Raw genomic sequence first — 14,878 nt, 5'->3', positions numbered from 1 at the left:
TACACATGAGAAATTACCTCAGGTGCCATAAGACAGCCATTGCCTCCCCGATCCACATACCAGCTGGTGAAAGGCAAACTCAAGCCAATATTTTCATCTGCCAAACAGCAACCAAAATCTGTGATCACCAGCCAGGGACAGCCAGCTGTAAACATCACAGGTTAACAAAGTCAGCACCCAATTGAGATGTGCAGTGTACAATACTTGGCCATATTAGATACCACACATCATATCAGAAAACTGACTGACTATTAATCTGCACAAGCAGTCTCATTCCTTACAGGAATCTATATTACTGCAGACCATTTCTGCATCTCCTCTCTTCAGTATTAAAAGTTAGAACACTGGGGACATTTGTAAAGTAAAAGGTTTGCTCATTTCTCTGTATAAAGAATCAGCTATCCATCCAGAGGTTTCTCAGACACCTCAGTGATTCTCCCAAATTCAGCAGTCTGGGACTCACGCTCCACACACACAGTACTTTCAGTTTCATAAGAATCATAGAATCTCAGGGTTGGAAGGGACCCCTGAAGGTCATCTAGTCCAACCCCCTGCTCGAAGCAGGACCAATTCCCAGTTAAATCATCCCAGCCAGGGCTTTGTCAAGCCTGACCTTAAAAACCTCTAAGGAAGGAGATTCTACCACCGCCCTAGGTAACGCATCAGCAGTTTCTGAGGTTGCATGGAGGAAAACACTCGTGTTCATTTAAACAGCTTCCATCGTAACTTGGACACCCAGCGAGTGAGGTACAGTACCAATGTACAGCAGAGATGGGCAGAACGGAAGCATATTCCTAGATATAAAATGCAGTGTAAGAATTAGAGCTGCTGCTGAGTGATAAGAGAAAACAGACTGATGTGCCAGGTCTGACTGAGTCCCACTCTGACTTCAGAGAAGATACACAAGGTTAAGAATTAATCAGGGATGGAAGGAATCTTTGGTACAGAGTCAGGGAGCTGGCAAATGTTTGAGCTAGTTAATGGTTACTCTGCTGATGCCGAGTCAAACATTGCAAAAGAGAATAATTGATTTCCAGAGACTGAAGTTTTAATCATTACCATCTGCATTCGGTATAGCTCAAACAAGGCTTCAAGAAAACGAAACCTATGTTAGTAGGACCTCTAAAAATCTTCTACGGCAGGATTTTTAATTACACAGATCTAGGCACTTGCTATTGTTCCCTGTTCGTCTGAATCTCGGTCACACTGAAACAGTGCTCAGGTAATTAAAATTTCAGTTAAAGAGAGTGACAGCAAACCAACAAAATGCTGTTCCCTCTGGTCTCAGCTAAAGATCCGAAGGTACAATATCACTAACCTATCTCTGCTGTGGGATTTTAGAAATTGCCTGGCAAGTTACCATGACAGAGACCATGGACATGAAGCTTTTGCGTCATAAATGTTGTAGTACAGGCTAGTGCATGCCCCTCTGCTCTCTGTTTAAGCAGTCATTCACTTAGTAATTTTTGCAACATATCTTGTTAACAGTGCTTTGTCCTTCCATAGCACCTTTCATCTGATGATCTCCAAGCATGTAACAGACACTGAACAAACACCACAACACCCCTGTGAGGCTGCGAATCATTATCTCCATTTTACTGATGGGGAAACTGAGGCACAGAGAGGCTAAGTGACTTTCCCAGCTGTCACAACAGCAGCATGTGGTAGAGCCAAGAACAGAACCTAGGAGTCTCAACTCCCCTAAACAAAGGCTGTAACATCTAGGCTCACTTCCTTCCCCATTAAACACCGTGGATGTGATTTTCAAAAGCATCTAAGGCCTGGTCTACACGGGGGGGATCGATCTAAGTTATGCAACTTCAGCTACGTGAATAACCTAGCTGAAGTTGACATACTTAGACCTACTCACTGTGGTGGACTCACTGCAGTGAGTCGACTGCTGCCGCTCCCCCGTCGACTCCACCTGCGCCTCTTGCGGCGGCGGAATACAGGAGTCAACGGGAGAGCGCTTGGGGGTCGATTTATCGCATCTAGACTAGATGCGATAAATCGACCTCCGCTGGATCAATCGCTGCCCACCGACGCAGCGGGTAATAGAGACATAACCTAAGGCTACGTCTACACTACCGCAGGATCGACACTCCGGTGACCGATGCACTGGGAGTCAATTTAGCGGGTCTAGTGAAGAACAGGGTTGAAACAAGAACTAGGTAAGTTCATGGAGATTAGGTCCATCAATGGCTATTAGCCAGGATGGGCAGGGATGGTGTCCCTTGCCTCTGTGTGCCAGAAGCTGGGAATGGGCGACAGTGGATGGATCACTTGATGATTCCTGTTCTGTTCATTCCCTCTGGGGCACCTGGCACTGGCCACTATCGGAAGACAGGATACTGGGCTAGATGGACCATTGGTCTGACCCAGTGTGGTCATTCTGATGTTCTTATCAGAGACATTTAACCACATGGTAGTGCCAATCAACCAGACCATGAATCCTCTAAGCAATGCTATTGGAGATGGCAATCCATGGCAGGAAGTTCTGTGGGGAGATAAACTAGACAAACAATGCCACACCCACAACAATCTGCAGCCGCCAGCATAGCAAATTAGTGGGCACAGTACTAGGCAAAAATGGCAAGATAACCAATAATGAAGAGGCTTTTACCAAGTGTTGACTAAGATGGACGTGTTTGAACGGCATTCGAATTTCTCATCTTGTGGTGGGGGGGTATATAGAGCAAAGGGGAAGGTTTGGTGTTCCCCAAATCCATTACTTTGGACCTAATCCTGCTCCTATCTATGTTAATGGACTTTACTGGATCCTACACTTCCAACAGCACTACACATATGTAACTACCTAATACAGGCTATAATTACTTACTGAGACTCATACACATGAGAAATTACCTCAGGTGCCATAAGACAGCCATTGCCTCCCCGATCCACATACCAGCTGGTGAAAGGCAAACTCAAGCCAATATTTTCATCTGCCAAACAGCAACCAAAATCTGTGATCACCAGCCAGGGACAGCCAGCTGTAAACATCACAGGTTAACAAAGTCAGCACCCAATTGAGATGTGCAGTGTACAATACTTGGCCATATTAGATACCACACATCATATCAGAAAACTGACTGACTATTAATCTGCACAAGCAGTCTCATTCCTTACAGGAATCTATATTACTGCAGACCATTTCTGCATCTCCTCTCTTCAGTATTAAAAGTTAGAACACTGGGGACATTTGTAAAGTAAAAGGTTTGCTCATTTCTCTGTATAAAGAATCAGCTATCCATCCAGAGGTTTCTCAGACACCTCAGTGATTCTCCCAAATTCAGCAGTCTGGGACTCACGCTCCACACACACAGTACTTTCAGTTTCATAAGAATCATAGAATCTCAGGGTTGGAAGGGACCCCTGAAGGTCATCTAGTCCAACCCCCTGCTCGAAGCAGGACCAATTCCCAGTTAAATCATCCCAGCCAGGGCTTTGTCAAGCCTGACCTTAAAAACCTCTAAGGAAGGAGATTCTACCACCTCCCTAGGTAACGCATCAGCAGTTTCTGAGGTTGCATGGAGGAAAACACTCGTGTTCATTTAAACAGCTTCCATCGTAACTTGGACACCCAGCGAGTGAGGTACAGTACCAATGTACAGCAGAGATGGGCAGAACGGAAGCATATTCCTAGATATAAAATGCAGTGTAAGAATTAGAGCTGCTGCTGAGTGATAAGAGAAAACAGACTGATGTGCCAGGTCTGACTGAGTCCCACTCTGACTTCAGAGAAGATACACAAGGTTAAGAATTAATCAGGGATGGAAGGAATCTTTGGTACAGAGTCAGGGAGCTGGCAAATGTTTGAGCTAGTTAATGGTTACTCTGCTGATGCCGAGTCAAACATTGCAAAAGAGAATAATTGATTTCCAGAGACTGAAGTTTTAATCATTACCATCTGCATTCGGTATAGCTCAAACAAGGCTTCAAGAAAACGAAACCTATGTTAGTAGGACCTCTAAAAATCTTCTACGGCAGGATTTTTAATTACACAGATCTAGGCACTTGCTATTGTTCCCTGTTCGTCTGAATCTCGGTCACACTGAAACAGTGCTCAGGTAATTAAAATTTCAGTTAAAGAGAGTGACAGCAAACCAACAAAATGCTGTTCCCTCTGGTCTCAGCTAAAGATCCGAAGGTACAATATCACTAACCTATCTCTGCTGTGGGATTTTAGAAATTGCCTGGCAAGTTACCATGACAGAGACCATGGACATGAAGCTTTTGCGTCATAAATGTTGTAGTACAGGCTAGTGCATGCCCCTCTGCTCTCTGTTTAAGCAGTCATTCACTTAGTAATTTTTGCAACATATCTTGTTAACAGTGCTTTGTCCTTCCATAGCACCTTTCATCTGATGATCTCCAAGCATGTAACAGACACTGAACAAACACCACAACACCCCTGTGAGGCTGCGAATCATTATCTCCATTTTACTGATGGGGAAACTGAGGCACAGAGAGGCTAAGTGACTTTCCCAGCTGTCACAACAGCAGCATGTGGTAGAGCCAAGAACAGAACCTAGGAGTCTCAACTCCCCTAAACAAAGGCTGTAACATCTAGGCTCACTTCCTTCCCCATTAAACACCGTGGATGTGATTTTCAAAAGCATCTAAGGCCTGGTCTACACGGGGGGGATCGATCTAAGTTATGCAACTTCAGCTACGTGAATAACCTAGCTGAAGTTGACATACTTAGACCTACTCACTGTGGTGGACTCACTGCAGTGAGTCGACTGCTGCCGCTCCCCCGTCGACTCCACCTGCGCCTCTTGCGGCGGCGGAATACAGGAGTCAACGGGAGAGCGCTTGGGGGTCGATTTATCGCATCTAGTCTAGATGCGATAAATCGACCTCCGCTGGATCAATCGCTGCCCACCGACGCAGCGGGTAATAGAGACATAACCTAAGGCTACGTCTACACTACCGCAGGATCGACACTCCGGTGACCGATGCACTGGGAGTCAATTTAGCGGGTCTAGTGAAGAACAGGGTTGAAACAAGAACTAGGTAAGTTCATGGAGATTAGGTCCATCAATGGCTATTAGCCAGGATGGGCAGGGATGGTGTCCCTTGCCTCTGTGTGCCAGAAGCTGGGAATGGGCGACAGTGGATGGATCACTTGATGATTCCTGTTCTGTTCATTCCCTCTGGGGCACCTGGCACTGGCCACTATCGGAAGACAGGATACTGGGCTAGATGGACCATTGGTCTGACCCAGTGTGGTCATTCTGATGTTCTTATCAGAGACATTTAACCACATGGTAGTGCCAATCAACCAGACCATGAATCCTCTAAGCAATGCTATTGGAGATGGCAATCCATGGCAGGAAGTTCTGTGGGGAGATAAACTAGACAAACAATGCCACACCCACAACAATCTGCAGCCGCCAGCATAGCAAATTAGTGGGCACAGTACTAGGCAAAAATGGCAAGATAACCAATAATGAAGAGGCTTTTACCAAGTGTTGACTAAGATGGACGTGTTTGAACGGCATTCGAATTTCTCATCTTGTGGTGGGGGGGTATATAGAGCAAAGGGGAAGGTTTGGTGTTCCCCAAATCCATTACTTTGGACCTAATCCTGCTCCTATCTATGTTAATGGACTTTACTGGATCCTACACTTCCAACAGCACTACACATATGTAACTACCTAATACAGGCTATAATTACTTACTGAGACTCATACACATGAGAAATTACCTCAGGTGCCATAAGACAGCCATTGCCTCCCCGATCCACATACCAGCTGGTGAAAGGCAAACTCAAGCCAATATTTTCATCTGCCAAACAGCAACCAAAATCTGTGATCACCAGCCAGGGACAGCCAGCTGTAAACATCACAGGTTAACAAAGTCAGCACCCAATTGAGATGTGCAGTGTACAATACTTGGCCATATTAGATACCACACATCATATCAGAAAACTGACTGACTATTAATCTGCACAAGCAGTCTCATTCCTTACAGGAATCTATATTACTGCAGACCATTTCTGCATCTCCTCTCTTCAGTATTAAAAGTTAGAACACTGGGGACATTTGTAAAGTAAAAGGTTTGCTCATTTCTCTGTATAAAGAATCAGCTATCCATCCAGAGGTTTCTCAGACACCTCAGTGATTCTCCCAAATTCAGCAGTCTGGGACTCACGCTCCACACACACAGTACTTTCAGTTTCATAAGAATCATAGAATCTCAGGGTTGGAAGGGACCCCTGAAGGTCATCTAGTCCAACCCCCTGCTCGAAGCAGGACCAATTCCCAGTTAAATCATCCCAGCCAGGGCTTTGTCAAGCCTGACCTTAAAAACCTCTAAGGAAGGAGATTCTACCACCTCCCTAGGTAACGCATCAGCAGTTTCTGAGGTTGCATGGAGGAAAACACTCGTGTTCATTTAAACAGCTTCCATCGTAACTTGGACACCCAGCGAGTGAGGTACAGTACCAATGTACAGCAGAGATGGGCAGAACGGAAGCATATTCCTAGATATAAAATGCAGTGTAAGAATTAGAGCTGCTGCTGAGTGATAAGAGAAAACAGACTGATGTGCCAGGTCTGACTGAGTCCCACTCTGACTTCAGAGAAGATACACAAGGTTAAGAATTAATCAGGGATGGAAGGAATCTTTGGTACAGAGTCAGGGAGCTGGCAAATGTTTGAGCTAGTTAATGGTTACTCTGCTGATGCCGAGTCAAACATTGCAAAAGAGAATAATTGATTTCCAGAGACTGAAGTTTTAATCATTACCATCTGCATTCGGTATAGCTCAAACAAGGCTTCAAGAAAACGAAACCTATGTTAGTAGGACCTCTAAAAATCTTCTACGGCAGGATTTTTAATTACACAGATCTAGGCACTTGCTATTGTTCCCTGTTCGTCTGAATCTCGGTCACACTGAAACAGTGCTCAGGTAATTAAAATTTCAGTTAAAGAAAGTGACAGCAAACCAACAAAATGCTGTTCCCTCTGGTCTCAGCTAAAGATCCGAAGGTACAATATCACTAACCTATCTCTGCTGTGGGATTTTAGAAATTGCCTGGCAAGTTACCATGACAGAGACCATGGACATGAAGCTTTTGCGTCATAAATGTTGTAGTACAGGCTAGTGCATGCCCCTCTGCTCTCTGTTTAAGCAGTCATTCACTTAGTAATTTTTGCAACATATCTTGTTAACAGTGCTTTGTCCTTCCATAGCACCTTTCATCTGATGATCTCCAAGCATGTAACAGACACTGAACAAACACCACAACACCCCTGTGAGGCTGCGAATCATTATCTCCATTTTACTGATGGGGAAACTGAGGCACAGAGAGGCTAAGTGACTTTCCCAGCTGTCACAACAGCAGCATGTGGAAGAGCCAAGAACAGAACCTAGGAGTCTCAACTCCCCTAAACAAAGGCTGTAACATCTAGGCTCACTTCCTTCCCCATTAAACACCGTGGATGTGATTTTCAAAAGCATCTAAGGCCTGGTCTACACGGGGGGGATCGATCTAAGTTATGCAACTTCAGCTACGTGAATAACCTAGCTGAAGTTGACATACTTAGACCTACTCACTGTGGTGGACTCACTGCAGTGAGTCGACTGCTGCCGCTCCCCCGTCGACTCCACCTGCGCCTCTTGCGGCGGCGGAATACAGGAGTCAACGGGAGAGCGCTTGGGGGTCGATTTATCGCATCTAGTCTAGATGCGATAAATCGACCTCCGCTGGATCAATCGCTGCCCACCGACGCAGCGGGTAATAGAGACATAACCTAAGGCTACGTCTACACTACCGCAGGATCGACACTCCGGTGACCGATGCACTGGGAGTCAATTTAGCGGGTCTAGTGAAGAACAGGGTTGAAACAAGAACTAGGTAAGTTCATGGAGATTAGGTCCATCAATGGCTATTAGCCAGGATGGGCAGGGATGGTGTCCCTTGCCTCTGTGTGCCAGAAGCTGGGAATGGGCGACAGTGGATGGATCACTTGATGATTCCTGTTCTGTTCATTCCCTCTGGGGCACCTGGCACTGGCCACTATCGGAAGACAGGATACTGGGCTAGATGGACCATTGGTCTGACCCAGTGTGGTCATTCTGATGTTCTTATCAGAGACATTTAACCACATGGTAGTGCCAATCAACCAGACCATGAATCCTCTAAGCAATGCTATTGGAGATGGCAATCCATGGCAGGAAGTTCTGTGGGGAGATAAACTAGACAAACAATGCCACACCCACAACAATCTGCAGCCGCCAGCATAGCAAATTAGTGGGCACAGTACTAGGCAAAAATGGCAAGATAACCAATAATGAAGAGGCTTTTACCAAGTGTTGACTAAGATGGACGTGTTTGAACGGCATTCGAATTTCTCATCTTGTGGTGGGGGGGTATATAGAGCAAAGGGGAAGGTTTGGTGTTCCCCAAATCCATTACTTTGGACCTAATCCTGCTCCTATCTATGTTAATGGACTTTACTGGATCCTACACTTCCAACAGCACTACACATATGTAACTACCTAATACAGGCTATAATTACTTACTGAGACTCATACACATGAGAAATTACCTCAGGTGCCATAAGACAGCCATTGCCTCCCCGATCCACATACCAGCTGGTGAAAGGCAAACTCAAGCCAATATTTTCATCTGCCAAACAGCAACCAAAATCTGTGATCACCAGCCAGGGACAGCCAGCTGTAAACATCACAGGTTAACAAAGTCAGCACCCAATTGAGATGTGCAGTGTACAATACTTGGCCATATTAGATACCACACATCATATCAGAAAACTGACTGACTATTAATCTGCACAAGCAGTCTCATTCCTTACAGGAATCTATATTACTGCAGACCATTTCTGCATCTCCTCTCTTCAGTATTAAAAGTTAGAACACTGGGGACATTTGTAAAGTAAAAGGTTTGCTCATTTCTCTGTATAAAGAATCAGCTATCCATCCAGAGGTTTCTCAGACACCTCAGTGATTCTCCCAAATTCAGCAGTCTGGGACTCACGCTCCACACACACAGTACTTTCAGTTTCATAAGAATCATAGAATCTCAGGGTTGGAAGGGACCCCTGAAGGTCATCTAGTCCAACCCCCTGCTCGAAGCAGGACCAATTCCCAGTTAAATCATCCCAGCCAGGGCTTTGTCAAGCCTGACCTTAAAAACCTCTAAGGAAGGAGATTCTACCACCTCCCTAGGTAACGCATCAGCAGTTTCTGAGGTTGCATGGAGGAAAACACTCGTGTTCATTTAAACAGCTTCCATCGTAACTTGGACACCCAGCGAGTGAGGTACAGTACCAATGTACAGCAGAGATGGGCAGAACGGAAGCATATTCCTAGATATAAAATGCAGTGTAAGAATTAGAGCTGCTGCTGAGTGATAAGAGAAAACAGACTGATGTGCCAGGTCTGACTGAGTCCCACTCTGACTTCAGAGAAGATACACAAGGTTAAGAATTAATCAGGGATGGAAGGAATCTTTGGTACAGAGTCAGGGAGCTGGCAAATGTTTGAGCTAGTTAATGGTTACTCTGCTGATGCCGAGTCAAACATTGCAAAAGAGAATAATTGATTTCCAGAGACTGAAGTTTTAATCATTACCATCTGCATTCGGTATAGCTCAAACAAGGCTTCAAGAAAACGAAACCTATGTTAGTAGGACCTCTAAAAATCTTCTATGGCAGGATTTTTAATTACACAGATCTAGGCACTTGCTATTGTTCCCTGTTCGTCTGAATCTCGGTCACACTGAAACAGTGCTCAGGTAATTAAAATTTCAGTTAAAGAAAGTGACAGCAAACCAACAAAATGCTGTTCCCTCTGGTCTCAGCTAAAGATCCGAAGGTACAATATCACTAACCTATCTCTGCTGTGGGATTTTAGAAATTGCCTGGCAAGTTACCATGACAGAGACCATGGACATGAAGCTTTTGCGTCATAAATGTTGTAGTACAGGCTAGTGCATGCCCCTCTGCTCTCTGTTTAAGCAGTCATTCACTTAGTAATTTTTGCAACATATCTTGTTAACAGTGCTTTGTCCTTCCATAGCACCTTTCATCTGATGATCTCCAAGCATGTAACAGACACTGAACAAACACCACAACACCCCTGTGAGGCTGCGAATCATTATCTCCATTTTACTGATGGGGAAACTGAGGCACAGAGAGGCTAAGTGACTTTCCCAGCTGTCACAACAGCAGCATGTGGAAGAGCCAAGAACAGAACCTAGGAGTCTCAACTCCCCTAAACAAAGGCTGTAACATCTAGGCTCACTTCCTTCCCCATTAAACACCGTGGATGTGATTTTCAAAAGCATCTAAGGCCTGGTCTACACGGGGGGGATCGATCTAAGTTATGCAACTTCAGCTACGTGAATAACCTAGCTGAAGTTGACATACTTAGACCTACTCACTGTGGTGGACTCACTGCAGTGAGTCGACTGCTGCCGCTCCCCCGTCGACTCCACCTGCGCCTCTTGCGGCGGCGGAATACAGGAGTCAACGGGAGAGCGCTTGGGGGTCGATTTATCGCATCTAGTCTAGATGCGATAAATCGACCTCCGCTGGATCAATCGCTGCCCACCGACGCAGCGGGTAATAGAGACATAACCTAAGGCTACGTCTACACTACCGCAGGATCGACACTCCGGTGACCGATGCACTGGGAGTCAATTTAGCGGGTCTAGTGAAGAACAGGGTTGAAACAAGAACTAGGTAAGTTCATGGAGATTAGGTCCATCAATGGCTATTAGCCAGGATGGGCAGGGATGGTGTCCCTTGCCTCTGTGTGCCAGAAGCTGGGAATGGGCGACAGTGGATGGATCACTTGATGATTCCTGTTCTGTTCATTCCCTCTGGGGCACCTGGCACTGGCCACTATCGGAAGACAGGATACTGGGCTAGATGGACCATTGGTCTGACCCAGTGTGGTCATTCTGATGTTCTTATCAGAGACATTTAACCACATGGTAGTGCCAATCAACCAGACCATGAATCCTCTAAGCAATGCTATTGGAGATGGCAATCCATGGCAGGAAGTTCTGTGGGGAGATAAACTAGACAAACAATGCCACACCCACAACAATCTGCAGCCGCCAGCATAGCAAATTAGTGGGCACAGTACTAGGCAAAAATGGCAAGATAACCAATAATGAAGAGGCTTTTACCAAGTGTTGACTAAGATGGACGTGTTTGAACGGCATTCGAATTTCTCATCTTGTGGTGGGGGGGTATATAGAGCAAAGGGGAAGGTTTGGTGTTCCCCAAATCCATTACTTTGGACCTAATCCTGCTCCTATCTATGTTAATGGACTTTACTGGATCCTACACTTCCAACAGCACTACACATATGTAACTACCTAATACAGGCTATAATTACTTACTGAGACTCATACACATGAGAAATTACCTCAGGTGCCATAAGACAGCCATTGCCTCCCCGATCCACATACCAGCTGGTGAAAGGCAAACTCAAGCCAATATTTTCATCTGCCAAACAGCAACCAAAATCTGTGATCACCAGCCAGGGACAGCCAGCTGTAAACATCACAGGTTAACAAAGTCAGCACCCAATTGAGATGTGCAGTGTACAATACTTGGCCATATTAGATACCACACATCATATCAGAAAACTGACTGACTATTAATCTGCACAAGCAGTCTCATTCCTTACAGGAATCTATATTACTGCAGACCATTTCTGCATCTCCTCTCTTCAGTATTAAAAGTTAGAACACTGGGGACATTTGTAAAGTAAAAGGTTTGCTCATTTCTCTGTATAAAGAATCAGCTATCCATCCAGAGGTTTCTCAGACACCTCAGTGATTCTCCCAAATTCAGCAGTCTGGGACTCACGCTCCACACACACAGTACTTTCAGTTTCATAAGAATCATAGAATCTCAGGGTTGGAAGGGACCCCTGAAGGTCATCTAGTCCAACCCCCTGCTCGAAGCAGGACCAATTCCCAGTTAAATCATCCCAGCCAGGGCTTTGTCAAGCCTGACCTTAAAAACCTCTAAGGAAGGAGATTCTACCACCTCCCTAGGTAACGCATCAGCAGTTTCTGAGGTTGCATGGAGGAAAACACTCGTGTTCATTTAAACAGCTTCCATCGTAACTTGGACACCCAGCGAGTGAGGTACAGTACCAATGTACAGCAGAGATGGGCAGAACGGAAGCATATTCCTAGATATAAAATGCAGTGTAAGAATTAGAGCTGCTGCTGAGTGATAAGAGAAAACAGACTGATGTGCCAGGTCTGACTGAGTCCCACTCTGACTTCAGAGAAGATACACAAGGTTAAGAATTAATCAGGGATGGAAGGAATCTTTGGTACAGAGTCAGGGAGCTGGCAAATGTTTGAGCTAGTTAATGGTTACTCTGCTGATGCCGAGTCAAACATTGCAAAAGAGAATAATTGATTTCCAGAGACTGAAGTTTTAATCATTACCATCTGCATTCGGTATAGCTCAAACAAGGCTTCAAGAAAACGAAACCTATGTTAGTAGGACCTCTAAAAATCTTCTACGGCAGGATTTTTAATTACACAGATCTAGGCACTTGCTATTGTTCCCTGTTCGTCTGAATCTCGGTCACACTGAAACAGTGCTCAGGTAATTAAAATTTCAGTTAAAGAAAGTGACAGCAAACCAACAAAATGCTGTTCCCTCTGGTCTCAGCTAAAGATCCGAAGGTACAATATCACTAACCTATCTCTGCTGTGGGATTTTAGAAATTGCCTGGCAAGTTACCATGACAGAGACCATGGACATGAAGCTTTTGCGTCATAAATGTTGTAGTACAGGCTAGTGCATGCCCCTCTGCTCTCTGTTTAAGCAGTCATTCACTTAGTAATTTTTGCAACATATCTTGTTAACAGTGCTTTGTCCTTCCATAGCACCTTTCATCTGATGATCTCCAAGCATGTAACAGACACTGAACAAACACCACAACACCCCTGTGAGGCTGCGAATCATTATCTCCATTTTACTGATGGGGAAACTGAGGCACAGAGAGGCTAAGTGACTTTCCCAGCTGTCACAACAGCAGCATGTGGAAGAGCCAAGAACAGAACCTAGGAGTCTCAACTCCCCTAAACAAAGGCTGTAACATCTAGGCTCACTTCCTTCCCCATTAAACACCGTGGATGTGATTTTCAAAAGCATCTAAGGCCTGGTCTACACGGGGGGGATCGATCTAAGTTATGCAACTTCAGCTACGTGAATAACCTAGCTGAAGTTGACATACTTAGACCTACTCACTGTGGTGGACTCACTGCAGTGAGTCGACTGCTGCCGCTCCCCCGTCGACTCCACCTGCGCCTCTTGCGGCGGCGGAATACAGGAGTCAACGGGAGAGCGCTTGGGGGTCGATTTATCGCATCTAGTCTAGATGCGATAAATCGACCTCCGCTGGATCAATCGCTGCCCACCGACGCAGCGGGTAATAGAGACATAACCTAAGGCTACGTCTACACTACCGCAGGATCGACACTCCGGTGACCGATGCACTGGGAGTCAATTTAGCGGGTCTAGTGAAGAACAGGGTTGAAACAAGAACTAGGTAAGTTCATGGAGATTAGGTCCATCAATGGCTATTAGCCAGGATGGGCAGGGATGGTGTCCCTTGCCTCTGTGTGCCAGAAGCTGGGAATGGGCGACAGTGGATGGATCACTTGATGATTCCTGTTCTGTTCATTCCCTCTGGGGCACCTGGCACTGGCCACTATCGGAAGACAGGATACTGGGCTAGATGGACCATTGGTCTGACCCAGTGTGGTCATTCTGATGTTCTTATCAGAGACATTTAACCACATGGTAGTGCCAATCAACCAGACCATGAATCCTCTAAGCAATGCTATTGGAGATGGCAATCCATGGCAGGAAGTTCTGTGGGGAGATAAACTAGACAAACAATGCCACACCCACAACAATCTGCAGCCGCCAGCATAGCAAATTAGTGGGCACAGTACTAGGCAAAAATGGCAAGATAACCAATAATGAAGAGGCTTTTACCAAGTGTTGACTAAGATGGACGTGTTTGAACGGCATTCGAATTTCTCATCTTGTGGTGGGGGGGTATATAGAGCAAAGGGGAAGGTTTGGTGTTCCCCAAATCCATTACTTTGGACCTAATCCTGCTCCTATCTATGTTAATGGACTTTACTGGATCCTACACTTCCAACAGCACTACACATATGTAACTACCTAATACAGGCTATAATTACTTACTGAGACTCATACACATGAGAAATTACCTCAGGTGCCATAAGACAGCCATTGCCTCCCCGATCCACATACCAGCTGGTGAAAGGCAAACTCAAGCCAATATTTTCATCTGCCAAACAGCAACCAAAATCTGTGATCACCAGCCAGGGACAGCCAGCTGTAAACATCACAGGTTAACAAAGTCAGCACCCAATTGAGATGTGCAGTGTACAATACTTGGCCATATTAGATACCACACATCATATCAGAAAACTGACTGACTATTAATCTGCACAAGCAGTCTCATTCCTTACAGGAATCTATATTACTGCAGACCATTTCTGCATCTCCTCTCTTCAGTATTAAAAGTTAGAACACTGGGGACATTTGTAAAGTAAAAGGTTTGCTCATTTCTCTGTATAAAGAATCAGCTATCCATCCAGAGGTTTCTCAGACACCTCAGTGATTCTCCCAAATTCAGCAGTCTGGGACTCACGCTCCACACACACAGTACTTTCAGTTTCATAAGAATCATAGAATCTCAGGGTTGGAAGGGACCCCTGAAGGTCATCTAGTCCAACCCCCTGCTCGAAGCAGGACCAATTCCCAGTTAAATCATCCCAGCCAGGGCTTTGTCAAGCCTGACCTTAAAAACCTCTAAGGAAGGAGAT

At 45.3% G+C, this 14,878-nt stretch overlaps 1 protein-coding gene across 1 annotated transcript in view; it reads right to left on the bottom strand.

The window, feature by feature from the left end:
* The window catches only part of PINK1 (PTEN induced kinase 1), a 37,438-nt gene that overhangs the window by 3,969 nt on the left and 18,591 nt on the right, over positions 1-14,878 (bottom strand). The window contains exon 6 of the mRNA XM_084652059.1: positions 18-145. Coding sequence (XP_084508185.1) covers positions 18-145 — 128 coding nt within the window. The remainder of the gene's footprint in view (positions 1-17; positions 146-14,878) is intronic.

Source organism: Lepidochelys olivacea, assembly GCF_965140295.1.
Source record: "Lepidochelys olivacea isolate rLepOli2 genome assembly, chromosome: 18".
Lineage (NCBI taxonomy): Eukaryota > Metazoa > Chordata > Testudines > Cheloniidae > Lepidochelys > Lepidochelys olivacea.
The sequence above is the reverse complement of the archived record's forward strand: the minus strand, read 5'-3'. Positions and strand labels throughout refer to the sequence as shown.